This window comes from Mastigoproctus giganteus, chromosome 13 (genome assembly GCF_048544385.1).
Source record: "Mastigoproctus giganteus isolate SK-2022 chromosome 13, ASM4854438v1, whole genome shotgun sequence".
Taxonomy (NCBI): domain Eukaryota; kingdom Metazoa; phylum Arthropoda; class Arachnida; order Uropygi; family Thelyphonidae; genus Mastigoproctus; species Mastigoproctus giganteus.
Genome location: NC_143587.1, coordinates 168,379,000 through 168,391,138, shown reverse-complemented (window position 1 = coordinate 168,391,138; position 12,139 = coordinate 168,379,000). Strand labels below are relative to the sequence as shown.

Sequence of the window (12,139 nt, the reverse complement as noted above, 5' to 3'; positions counted from 1 at the left end):
CGAACTTATTGAGACATTTTGAAGGAGGGAATCTAGACTTTTTCTGGCTCAAAACAAATTATGGGGGTCGTCTTAATGCTATTTCTAAACATGAAAATTAAGGACAGAATCTAATCACTACAAGAAACATTAATACACGTTTTAAGTTTTCTCTTTTGTATTCTGTTCATAGAGTTCTTGTTATATATACATTCTGTCCGGAGATGCGCCGATGTCAGTAGCTAGCTATCTAGGTCAAGTCGGAACATTCATGGCTGCCTGATTATGTAAGTACGACTGCGCAGTAATGTGCTGATTGCAATCGTACTGCTTTAGGGATAGGGATGTTTGTCTGCGAAACAAGGCCATCCTTACAGAATGTTCAAGCGTGTGAGCACGGATGTACACCGACTATTTATATCTGGCTTTTAATCTATCTGATCCAGTTTTCCTTTCACTCGTACGCTAATCTGAAGTCAGACGTCAAGGTAATCCGTCTCATATCAATAGAAGAGAATCAAAGTCCTAAGAAATTTGCAATAATGATTTATCACTTCGTATTATTTTGAAAGGTATGCCGCATTTTTGGAGCATTCAATCCTATATTGCAGTCTTAGCGCTGTTTAAAAATATCTTATTTTCGACAACAGAGTTACTAGGCTTTTATTCGAAAATAGCAGGGGTGAAGAGGTGCTTTCTTACGATTTTCTCCAGGTGTTTTCATCTCGCAAACAGACAAATTCATTGGGAACACGCTCAATTTACTCACGTAGAAAAGTAACGCCTCATGGCCTAAATTGCTTTAGCGATAATCCAGAAGAGCTTTAAAGTTGCTATCCACAGATTACATCGCAATTATTTTGCAATATCGCAAACGAAGTAGCCCCCGGACGAACACTTTAAAACAAGACTCACCCCTCCCCCTCTCATCTCTCTTTAGCTACAATGCATTTAATGTATTTAGCATCTCTTTGTTTAAGAGTTCTCTTCTGACGTGTCGTGATAATAAATCCAAGTTTCACTGCGATAAATGCATAAACACCTGCTTACATCCGTATTTTACATTGGATGCTTAGCGTGGGATGATTTTCTCCCATTTTGAAGGAAGAGCGTGACGCCAAGGGCAAGGTGAAAATTTCTTACAAACATCATCCCCCCTTCTGTGCCTGACAAGCGCACATCACTGGCGTTGCGTGAAAATGGAGGACGTCGTGCACTGATCTTGACTCTGCTCACTGAATACTGGCCTTCTCTTTAAGATTTAACTGGAGATTGCAGTTTATTTCATTTTTCGCTGAAATAGAAGTAATGAATAAATATTTGCATAAGTATTAAATATTTTTAAAAGTTTGAAAAATTTCCCATTCTGCTGAAAATTTGAATAATCTACTTATCGTATTGCAGTGCCTCTCGTCGGGAAATTTGTTTTATTATGTCTGCCCTATGCCTTTTTAATCTGTTTATTTCAATAATTGACTGTATTTTCGTCAGACTTTAATTTTTACGCCTGAATCATTGAGACGCACAGAACAAAAATATATAAAAATGTTAAAAATAAAGGGTGTCATCTTGAAAGCAGAAGTAATTTAAAGCGAACCCCATATGGCGAGATGAAAATAAATAAGAGAATGGGATAATGATAACAGAAGTAGTTATCGATTTCTTTCTGTGTATATTTGTAGTAATAAACTTTATGTGATAAACTGCTGACAGAGTTAAGAGTTTATCACCACAGAGTGATAAACCGTCAGTACATCCAAAAGCATGTACACAAACATAATTTCCAATTATATTCGTAAATTTATAACGTCTGTCCAGCAGACATTTTTTTGTCTTTAATATGACTAATTCTAATACTTATATTAGAATTATTGTTTTTATTTATTTAGTCTTTCCGGAGTAATTCCAATGATTGCAACAGCTCCTCTGCCTGTCTGTACTATGAAGATATTCTTAGGAGTTCCAGAAGAGCAGGTGATTGCAGAAAACGTAAAAATTGGGGATCATCTAACTTTAGTGATTAACATCGATCATCAAGGTAAGGAATAGAAAACGAAAATCGATTAACCATTTTGAATAAGAGGGTAGATGTTTTCTAGCTATGCACAAGACATTTAGCATTTAATATTTAGTACATACTGCATAAGGAAAAAAACTGCATGAAATATAATATTACTAATTATAAAAAATCATAAATTCGGTTCTTTAATCTGCCCAACAAAGATTCCCTGCGCAACGAAAATAAATTAAAATGACTGTACCAATTGCTTGGAAGTATTTTGTTAAGGAAATTGTTTATTCCACTTGAGAGTTAAATGGTTAAAAGGGTATGTATTATTTGCATTATTAGAAACGAAAGCAGCAAATATGTATAAACATATTTGGCATGGAAAGGAATGTTTTGTGTCTCAAAACTTCTATGTGTTCTAAGTAACATTAAATAATATTTCTTTGCTTTTTTTAAAGTATGATTTGCGTGCAATCTATCAGGCGTTATGGTTCATTTATCATAAGCTCGATCCAACACAATTGGAACTGTTTTGGATACATTGGAAAAATAGTACTTTTAAATCAGTACTGATAATGTAAAATTGAAATAACTAAGGGAATAATTTGGAATAACCTTGTGTAGTCACTAGATTAAATCAGACGCGTTTTAGAAATCATACACCTACATTTCATGAGCCAGTTCCTGTTGTCCATTTGTAAAGATGACTTGTTTTTGATGTTAAAAGCTCTTGTACACTAATTTATTTAGAAAGTTTGATCGGATTAAACAGAATAGAAAGACGTTTCATTGGGCGGCTGGCTTCTGAATCAGAGCACTTGCCATGATTATTTCATTTCATTATTTCATCCTTCTGCGACCATTTACTTCTTTTTTTCTTTTATGGGGTTTCTCAAAGACATAATAATAATTGTAAGGGTTTCCACATTGAACATTTACAGCACTAAACCGAAGATGTGATGTCATCAAGGCTGAAAGTAGGGAAACGTGGGTTAACGCCGAACTTCGCTTTCCAGAGAAGTTGTATTGATGTTACTGGGCGTTGGGTCTTTAGTCCTAAAACATAGGCTGAACCATAAAAATTAATGACAGGACACTAGTTGCCACATTGATAAATTCAACTTTCTGCCCCTCGGTGGAGAGCCTCGCCTCTCCAATTCCCCAGGCAAATCATGTGCTTCAGTCTGCGCAGAATCGGTTCACAGTCTGTTTTTTCCCGATTCGCATGCGTGATCGCACCCAAAACCTTGATTAAAAATCCTGGAAAAATTTAACGCAAACTAAGACATGCTTAGTCAGTTTCCTTAGCCGTAAGAATCCTTCGAAGCTCGCCCTTGTCCTATTGGCAAATTCCCTGAAATCCCAGTTTAGCATTGAAAATGAATACCAAGACTCTCGAAGGACACTGAATCTGTAATACAGACTAACCTTTTCTCGCTAACCTGATTGACACTCCTTGGGTTTTCTCATTTTCATGGAGGAGGATAAAATTTTTCGTTGTGCTGCAAGACTTACTTCCTGTACTGTTCTGTGCTATCTCTATGTATTTTTTGTACTCTAGCATTTCCTATGATACTGTTTCAAAAAACCGCAGAGTGATTTAACGTCTTTTCTAATACATTTTCTTTGAGAGTTTGGCACTTCAGGCTGGCTACAGCTTCCACTCTACATTATTATAAGAGAAATTAAAAAAAAAATAGTGATTGTCCTTAATTAATTGAAAAATAATTTTCTGGCTGGCTAGAAAAATGTTTAACCCCGAGTCAAGTCAAGATATATGCTCGTATTACTCATATCGTTCTTGCCTGGAGCAGGAAAACATAAGATAGAGTGCTTGCATAAAAATGTCCTCTATGATTTAGACTTTTGACGAAAGACCATTATAAAAACTTGGACGTGACGTCAATTGAAAATTACAAAACAGTAACCACAAAACTGTTTGGAAGTAGCACGCTGAAGGAAGTGCATAGCCTCCAAATTATTCATGATTAAAATTTAATAATTCTGAGTCTATCTAAAGCGATTTAATAAGAACAGAGTTTCGAAGTGACTTTTAACCCTAATAAGAATCTTGTTATTGGATTGGTCTAATCGAATTTTGATATGAACTTTTCTTTGTTCTTTTGTAGAATCTTATGGGATGAAGGTGACTAACTGTATCGTTAGGGATGGATTAAGCTGGTCAGAACAACCTCTTATCAACAACGAAGGGTAAATAATTATTTTAATTATTATTACGATTTTTCAGTTCATGTCTTTGTATCATTTCAACGAATTATTCATATTATACAGAGAAATACAATTAAAGGTAAAATGTAGTTTAATTATAATTTAATTTAATTTTGCATTACTTGAGAATAAGCTACCGAAAGGATAGGAGCCTTCGACCCTTATAACTCGTGTGATGGGATGTCCCTCATCTTAATCTACTTTTCGATCACTGTTTCTGTTAACTGAATATGGTCCTCCAAGGCAGTATAATGGTTTCACCAATTGTGAAACCATTTCACAAACCTTCTCCAAACGAGGTCCGATTCCAGTCTTATGAGTGGTGGAATTCCTAAAAGCCTCTTCAATCTCCCCTCTAACTTGCACGCTGTACAAGGAGCGATTGTAACTAGCAATCAATTGAATCAATAAATAAAAATCAAAGAGTAGTTAGCAGATCTCAAGTAGAGGGAGTAAAATAAATTTTCTGTTTATACTCCGGCACGACAACCAAGTCAGTAGAGTTTACAATAAATCGTCAATACCAATATTTATCGTATTTAGTAGTCACGGGCAAATACCAATATTTATCGTATTTAGTAGTCACGCGTTCCTTGAGTGGACCCCGGTCCACCAAGGAACGCGTGCTATGCACGCTCACTCCTGACCACTCGGCTACGTAAGGCCTTAGGGTTTTTTTTTGTTTTTTTTTTGCTGGGGGGTATTCCGGGTTTTCAACCGCAGAACATGCAAATCGGCCTGTGAACACTTGTATAGACTGGACACACTGGCGCAATATGACTTGTTTACTTTGGAAAGTGTGATGTACGGATTGGATAACTTCTGGTCCAAGATAAAAATTAATTTTACGTATAGCACTGAATAACTCACCTTGAAAGTGACGGGGAGGGGAAATTCGCACCCCGTCTTTGGTAAAGATGCTTAGTTATCCGACATGCTCAAGATATTTAAGAAAAAAAAATAAATTTTGAAATTATTTTTAACGTTGACACACTAACAAATTATTGTTAGGTATGGATTAAGCTGGTCAGAACAACCTCTTATCAACAACGAAGGGTAAATGATTATTTTAATTACTATTATTTTTTTAAATTCATATCTTTGTATTATATCGTATCAAATTCATATTTGTTTCATATTCTTTGTATCAAATTCATATCAAAATTGGCAGTTCAATTGTTGAAAATTGTAGAATTTTGATTTCATTTTCTTTAATTGGCGAACAGTCTTAAAAGCATTTGATAATTAATTAAGTTTCCTTCACTTGAGCAAAGCATAACCTTTTCTTCGTGTCTTTACAGGTGTCCTGTGGACGAAGAAATTATGGGACCCCTCGAATATACTTACAACATAACGAAGGCATCGGTGACCTTTCCGGCCCATAAGTTTCCTTTCACAGCTTCAGTATATTATCACTGCAACGTAAAGCTGTGTCTCAAGCAGGACGCGGGATGTGATGACGTGGTAGGTAGTCATTTTCTAATTTAGTGTCATAAATCTCATTATCTCAGTGTGTGCATGGCAAACTTGAAATCAGAAATTTGGTTAGAATCTAATGTGCTCCGTAATTGTTAATTAAATTTTGTCTTATGAATGAATACAACTTGATTTCTTCACTTATTCCGCTTGAATGCCAGTTTAAATTTTATTTTCTCTCTTTTTTGATTTTGTTGTTTCCTACCATGGGAGGGAAACCTTTCTTTCGGGTTATCTAGATTCGTGGGACCTTTCCTAGGTGGCAAATTATTATTTGCACTGCATGAAGTAAATTTCGTGCTAATTGTGATCGGGAATATTCCGCAATATCCTGCTGGGTTTTACTTACAGATAATACAGGAGAAGAAGAAGAAAATAATAAAAAAAAAAAAAAAGGAAGTTCTCACAATGGTCGAGAAATAAACAAGACCGGTACCTTGCTAAACCGTGCGAGTGGTGACTGCTCTAAATTATCTACAAATTTCCAATTTCCGTCTGACGGGTAGCATTTTATGGAACAAGAGCATCAACAAAACAAATTTATTTATGATTCACTTTTCAGCAACACATGGGACTCTGTGGCTGTAATCTTTCTGTCAAAACATACGCACAGATTTGGATTCATCATCATCAGCCATTTTCAATTCACAGCAGGATGAAGGCGTCTCCAGCAACTTTCCATTTACTTCTGTTTTGTGTAATAGCCATCCATTTGATGCCCATATACTCTTGAATTTCTTCTATCCATCTCTGTTGTTGTTGTCTTCCAGGTTTTCTTCTAGCTCTTCTTGGGTACCATTCTGTTATTTTCTTAGTCCATCTGTCATCATGTCTTCGAGTTATGTGTCCTGCCCAAGTCCATTTCAGTTCTTTAGTTTTGATAAGAATGTCCTTTACTTGAGTTTGCTGCCTAATCCATGTTATCTTATCCCACTCCCTGATTCCTAATATAATTCGTTCTATTCTTCGCTGTGTAGTTTGTATACACTGGTATACATTATTCTATGTGTTTATAAAAGAATAAGAGAAGTTTACCTCAATATGATACGTAGAATACTTCTGGATGATACTCTCCAGAAATTAAAAATTAAAGTATCATACGGAAGTGTTCTACGTATCATATTGAGGTAAACTTCTCCTCTTATTCTTTTACAAATAATGATATCAACGTAGAACGTATTGAGCATTATAGCTCTGGTTCATACTATCAAATTATTTTATGCAGAATACTACATTATGCAGTTTACATTAATTCATTATTTTAAGTTTCAGACAAATTGGGATATTGCTCCTCAGTATGTGACTATATTTCCCGAATGCTGTCCATCCGAAATTTATTCTTCTCTTGGCTTCCAGCCGTTCATCATTGTTACCGCTAATGACTCGTCCAAGATAACTATATGAATCCACCTTTCAATTTTTACTCCGTCAACAATTATATCCCTTTCAGTGGCATATTTGCTCATCTAACGATGAGCAAATTTCTCCCTTTTTCCTTTTTGCCATATTCATTTGCTCATTCCCTTTCTCCTTTTTGCCATATTCATTTGCTCATTCCCTTTCTCCTTTTTGCCATATTCATCTTTAGTCCGAAATCCTTACCAACTCTGCATAATTGATTGATTTTCCTCTAATTCTTTGGGATCGTGGCTTATGATCACAATGTCATCTGCAAATCGTAGATGGTTCTCCATTCTCATTGACTCCTTTCTGCGACCAGTCCAATCTTCTGAAAGCTTCTTCAAGGGTAGCAGTAAACAACTTCGGAAATAGTGTCTCCTTGTCGAACTCCGTTCTTAATTTTAAATTTGCTACTTGCTTTGCCTTTGTTTAGTCTAATAAAGGAGGCAGCGTTCTCATATATTTTCTTCAAATTCAAAATGTAAGGGATGTCTATGCCTTGTCCTTCCAAACATTTCCTTATGCTGTATGTAGTCAAATGCCTTTTCATAATCCTCAAATGCCAGGCATAATGGTGTTTTATATTAATTTTCTCTCTCCATTACTGTAATATTACGCGAAGGTGATTCATAGTTGAGAATCCTGTCCTGTCCAGCTTGCTCTTTCGGTTGATTCTCATCAAGTACGCTTTCTAATCTGTTAGTAATGACCCTTGTGACAACTTGTAGATGTGGTATAACAAGCTAATTAGTCAATTTTTGGTTGATTTGGTCGGCTAATTGGTCGATTTCCAATTTGTTATTTTATTTCTTTTCTTATGCAACAAAATTATGATGGCATTATTTCACTCCTTAGCCGTCGCACCTTTCCTAATGTATTTTGTGAAGAGCGTTGCCATTTTCTGCTTCATGTCTCTTCCTCCTAATTTTAACAACTCTACAGTAACTTCATCTTCACCTGGGACATTTTGATTCTTCATTTTCTTAAATTCATATTCTGTCTGATCAGAAAGGATGTCGGGTATGTTGTATGTGTTGCTAATATGTTTCTCATTCCCTTTCTCCTTATACAGGGTGTTTCAAAAGTGCTGGTCAATAAATTAAAGGTGAAATGTACAGACTACAATATGCAAAAAAAAGCCTAGTAAACATGGGTCCTTAAGTGAATCGTTTTCGAGATATTGCATGATTCTAGTTGGGATCCACCACTAACAGGGTGAACAGTACAGAGTTGGGATCCACAACTGACTTGTGTTCGTTTAGGTTAGGTTATTCTCATTCTCTTCCTTTCCCCTTTCTCAATGCTCTGAGACGTAGCAGGCATACTAGTAGTTGTCAAAGGATGGTCAACATGGAAAGAGGTTACAGCAACGAAGAGTATGCGGACATACACTTCATGTATGGTAAAGCTAACGGCAGTGCACTCGAGGCTGCACGTTTGTACCAAGAAGCATTATTTCCCCGCCGAAGGCAGCCCAACAGGCACACATTTATCAGGGTACATAAACGGTTGAGAGAACATGTGCGCTTGGCACATGGAGTACGAGCAGGTAGGCACAGGAACATAACACTTGATGTTGAGGAAAGGGTGTTAGAAATAATAGAAAAAAATCCAGGAATTTCGACAAGGAGGGTTGCTCTGCAAGAGCTTGTACTGAGTAATAGCAGTGTGTGGCGAATTTTACATCGCCAATTACTGTACTACTACCATATCCAGCGGGTACAAGATCTCAGCAATACAGACTACCATCCCAGAGTACTCCCATAGTCAGTGGCGGATCTTAACGGAAAATGTGCATTATCTCGAAAACAGTTCATTTGACCCCCAATGCTCACTGGGACTTTTTGCTTATTTTAGTTTGTACTGTTCACCTGTACTTGCTTCGGCAGTACATATACTAAAATTGGAACGATACAGAGAAGATTAGCATGGCCCCTGCGCAAGGATGACACGCAAAATCGTGTACTGTTCACCTTTATATTATTGACCATCATTTTTGAAACAACCTGTATAATATTTTACAGTAGTCTTCTGCTATTTGAATTATGACTTATTTGCTGTTTATAAGTACATCATCACTATTCTTCAGGTTCAATATCATTTGTCTTTCTGCATTACTGCTCATGACTGCTGATTTAAGTCCTCTTGTTTTCCTTTGATGCTTGTTCTACTTTTTTTGTATTAAATTTTCTTACTTCTCTGAGTCTCTTTCTAATGGCTTTGCATAACTCACTATACTCAATTTTTTCCTTGTCAGTGTTTATCTTGCTTTTCATTTGTCGTCTTCGGTTCATTATGACAAGTGTTTCTTGACTAATTTTTTCTACTTTCGATTTTTTTTTTACCTTTAGGTTTCTTGGGCATTATCACTTTCAGAAAGTTGTTGTATTCCTCGTCGATATCTTGGTCCTGAAGGGTCGGCAGAAGCTCAAATTTGTTCCTAAGTTCCAGTAAATGCTACTTTTTCTCCTCTTCTGTTATCTGAAAGACCGTATTATTTACTCGAGTCAGTTTGTTACTTTCTTTTCTTACGTCTATATCAAGTGTGCATTCTGTGATAACTTCCAACATTTACCTTGTTCAGGAGAGTAACATTGTTTATCGTTCACAATGTATTTTCTGTTAGGATGAAGTAAATTTAATTAGTTGTTAATCCATTTGGGCTCTTCCATGCCCACTTTCTGTTCATCCTTTTCTTTAAAAAGGTGTTCGTTACTGCCATTCCTCGAGATTGTACAAATTCCACAAATTTCACCTCTTTCGTTTCTTTCACCAATTCCAAATTTTCCTATAGTTTCCATTTCTGTGCTGCTTTGTCTCTTTCCAGTCTTAGCATTGAATTCCCCCATAATGATGGTGTAGTGAGTTTGCTGTTCATCTAGGACTCTCTCAATTTCGGAGTGCGTTTCTTGAACCTCTTCATCATCATGGCTCGATGTTGGTGCATATATTATTATAACCTTTAGTTTGTGCCTCTTAGCAATCCTGAGTGCTAGTAGCCTTGACACCCTTGGTGATGTACCTTTGAATTCCAAAATGTTGTTTTTAATATCATTATGAACCAGATAGCCACCTCAACCTTCACTCTTTTCACTGTTTCCATTGGCGTACAGCAGATTTCCACTTGATAAACTTGTACGTGATTCATTTCTTCTTGTTTCCAATATGAAAATGTGAATGTTCCAATTCACATTTTCTGATTCCTTTTCCAGCTCTAATAGCACTGATTCCTTTTCCAGCTCTAATAGCACTGATTCCTTTTCCAGCTCTAATAGCACTGATTCCTTTTCCAGCTCTAATAGCACTGATTCCTTTTCCAGCTCTAATAGCACTGATTCCTTTTCCAGCTCTAATAACACTGATTCCTTTTCCAGCTGTAATCTTCACCAATGAGCGGTCTTACATTGTAAGATTCCGATAAAAAATTACAGATTCGGATATGCGTTCCAAAAATGAATTTCACCTCCTCTTCTCATGTTACTGAGAACTTTGCATTGTTTTTGTTTATAGAAAGCATTACTTTTTTAGCACCTTTGTGCAGCCTAGTGTGCAAATTCGGCTGCGTAAATATCATGTGCAAATATCCAGTCAGCCTTCAGAATGTCTGGAAAATGATCCCATTTCTTCAAACTAGAGATATCAGGCTTGGCTTGCACACCTAATTCAGAATTACTACTACTAGGTGAGTGACCAAACCATAAAATTTCTAGAGAGTGACTGGAATTTGGCCATTCACCTGGAAGCAGGGCATTTGCACGATGGCATGCGTTCTATATCAGCATGTTAAAGAAACAGCAAGGGTAAAAATATTCTCGATCTGGTTATCGGTAAGGTTCATCATTGGGAATTTTCAAATTAAAGCAAATACTGGCACAAAATGATTACAATGTATAAATGTGAGATTTATGCAAAGAGATAAGTATTTTTTATGCAAAGAAATAAGTATTTATGTAAAGAATAAGTAGAAAATTAAAAGTTTTTATTATGTATTTTAATTATAATTAAATGAGTTTTTATTATGTCTAAGATCATTTTAATTCCCAAGGGAATTAAAATGATCTTAGACATCTTCTAAGTTCTTTTCAGTGTGAACGAAATGACAATTTTAACAGATATAACCTCTTAATTGGAAAAGTTCAAGGAAGCTTAACTTATTTAATAATAATAATAATAACACGGTGATCGGGATGATCATTATTTATTCCATATATAATAATATGTCGAGATTCAACCCGCTATCCATCATGCTCAACAAAAGCAAGTTCGGATATACCCTCGGAGAAGGAAGGAGAAACCTGTACACCATCTCCCATCTGATATACCGTACATGGATGATATCAAGCTCTACGCGGGAGCTGAGATGCAACTCCAACAGGTACTCCGGATCACCGAAGAATTCAGCAATGGCATCAGGATGGAATTTAGATGAGGCAAATGCAAGACCCACGGATTGAATCAGGGGAAATTAGTCAGCCAAAACTATCAGTTGCAGACACCGAGCGGGAGGATATCATGAGAAATACAAGGACAACACCACCGAAGTCGGCCGGAGAGAGACCCACCATAGCTCAGAAAGGAGGAAGAGGCTTGATGGGCCTCATCGAGCAACAAAAGAAGGCGATGGAGAACCTGAAGGTTTACTTACAAGAAAATACAGGCCATTCTACTAGGTCGTAAGGAAGATAGACAAGGGGCATACACACTCAACTTAAGCGAGGAGACACCTCCAGCCCAGATGGAACAAAAAAAGCTAGAAAGATGGGCAAAGAACACGCTCCATGGCAGACACTAAAATGGTCTACATCAAGACCACATAGATAAAATGACTTCCAATGGATGACTGACGAGTGAAACGCTATTCTCCGAGACTGAAGGATTCATGGTCGGCATACAAGACCAGGTAATCAATACCAGAAACTATAGAAAATACATCGCCAAGGAACCCGTAGTGGCAGATGACACATATCTACGATGCCACCTGGCCTCAGAAACAATCCAACACAACATCGCAGGATTTAGGGTGATTACCCAGACAGAGTACACTCA

General features: G+C 36.7%; 1 protein-coding gene and 1 non-coding gene across 2 annotated transcripts in view; both read left to right on the top strand.

The window, feature by feature from the left end:
* LOC150076593 (cuticlin-1-like) overlaps positions 1 to 12,139 on the top strand; it is a 100,145-nt gene that overhangs the window by 74,957 nt on the left and 13,049 nt on the right. The window contains exons 5-7 of the mRNA XM_090387524.1: positions 1,869 to 2,017; positions 4,117 to 4,198; positions 5,518 to 5,680. Of these exons, the coding sequence (XP_090243650.1) occupies positions 1,869 to 2,017; positions 4,117 to 4,198; positions 5,518 to 5,680 (394 nt within the window). The remainder of the gene's footprint in view (positions 1 to 1,868; positions 2,018 to 4,116; positions 4,199 to 5,517; positions 5,681 to 12,139) is intronic.
* On the top strand, positions 8,967 to 9,073 carry LOC150076594 (U6 spliceosomal RNA). The gene has a single exon (XR_016547861.1). It is a non-coding gene; the product is annotated as a U6 spliceosomal RNA (small nuclear RNA).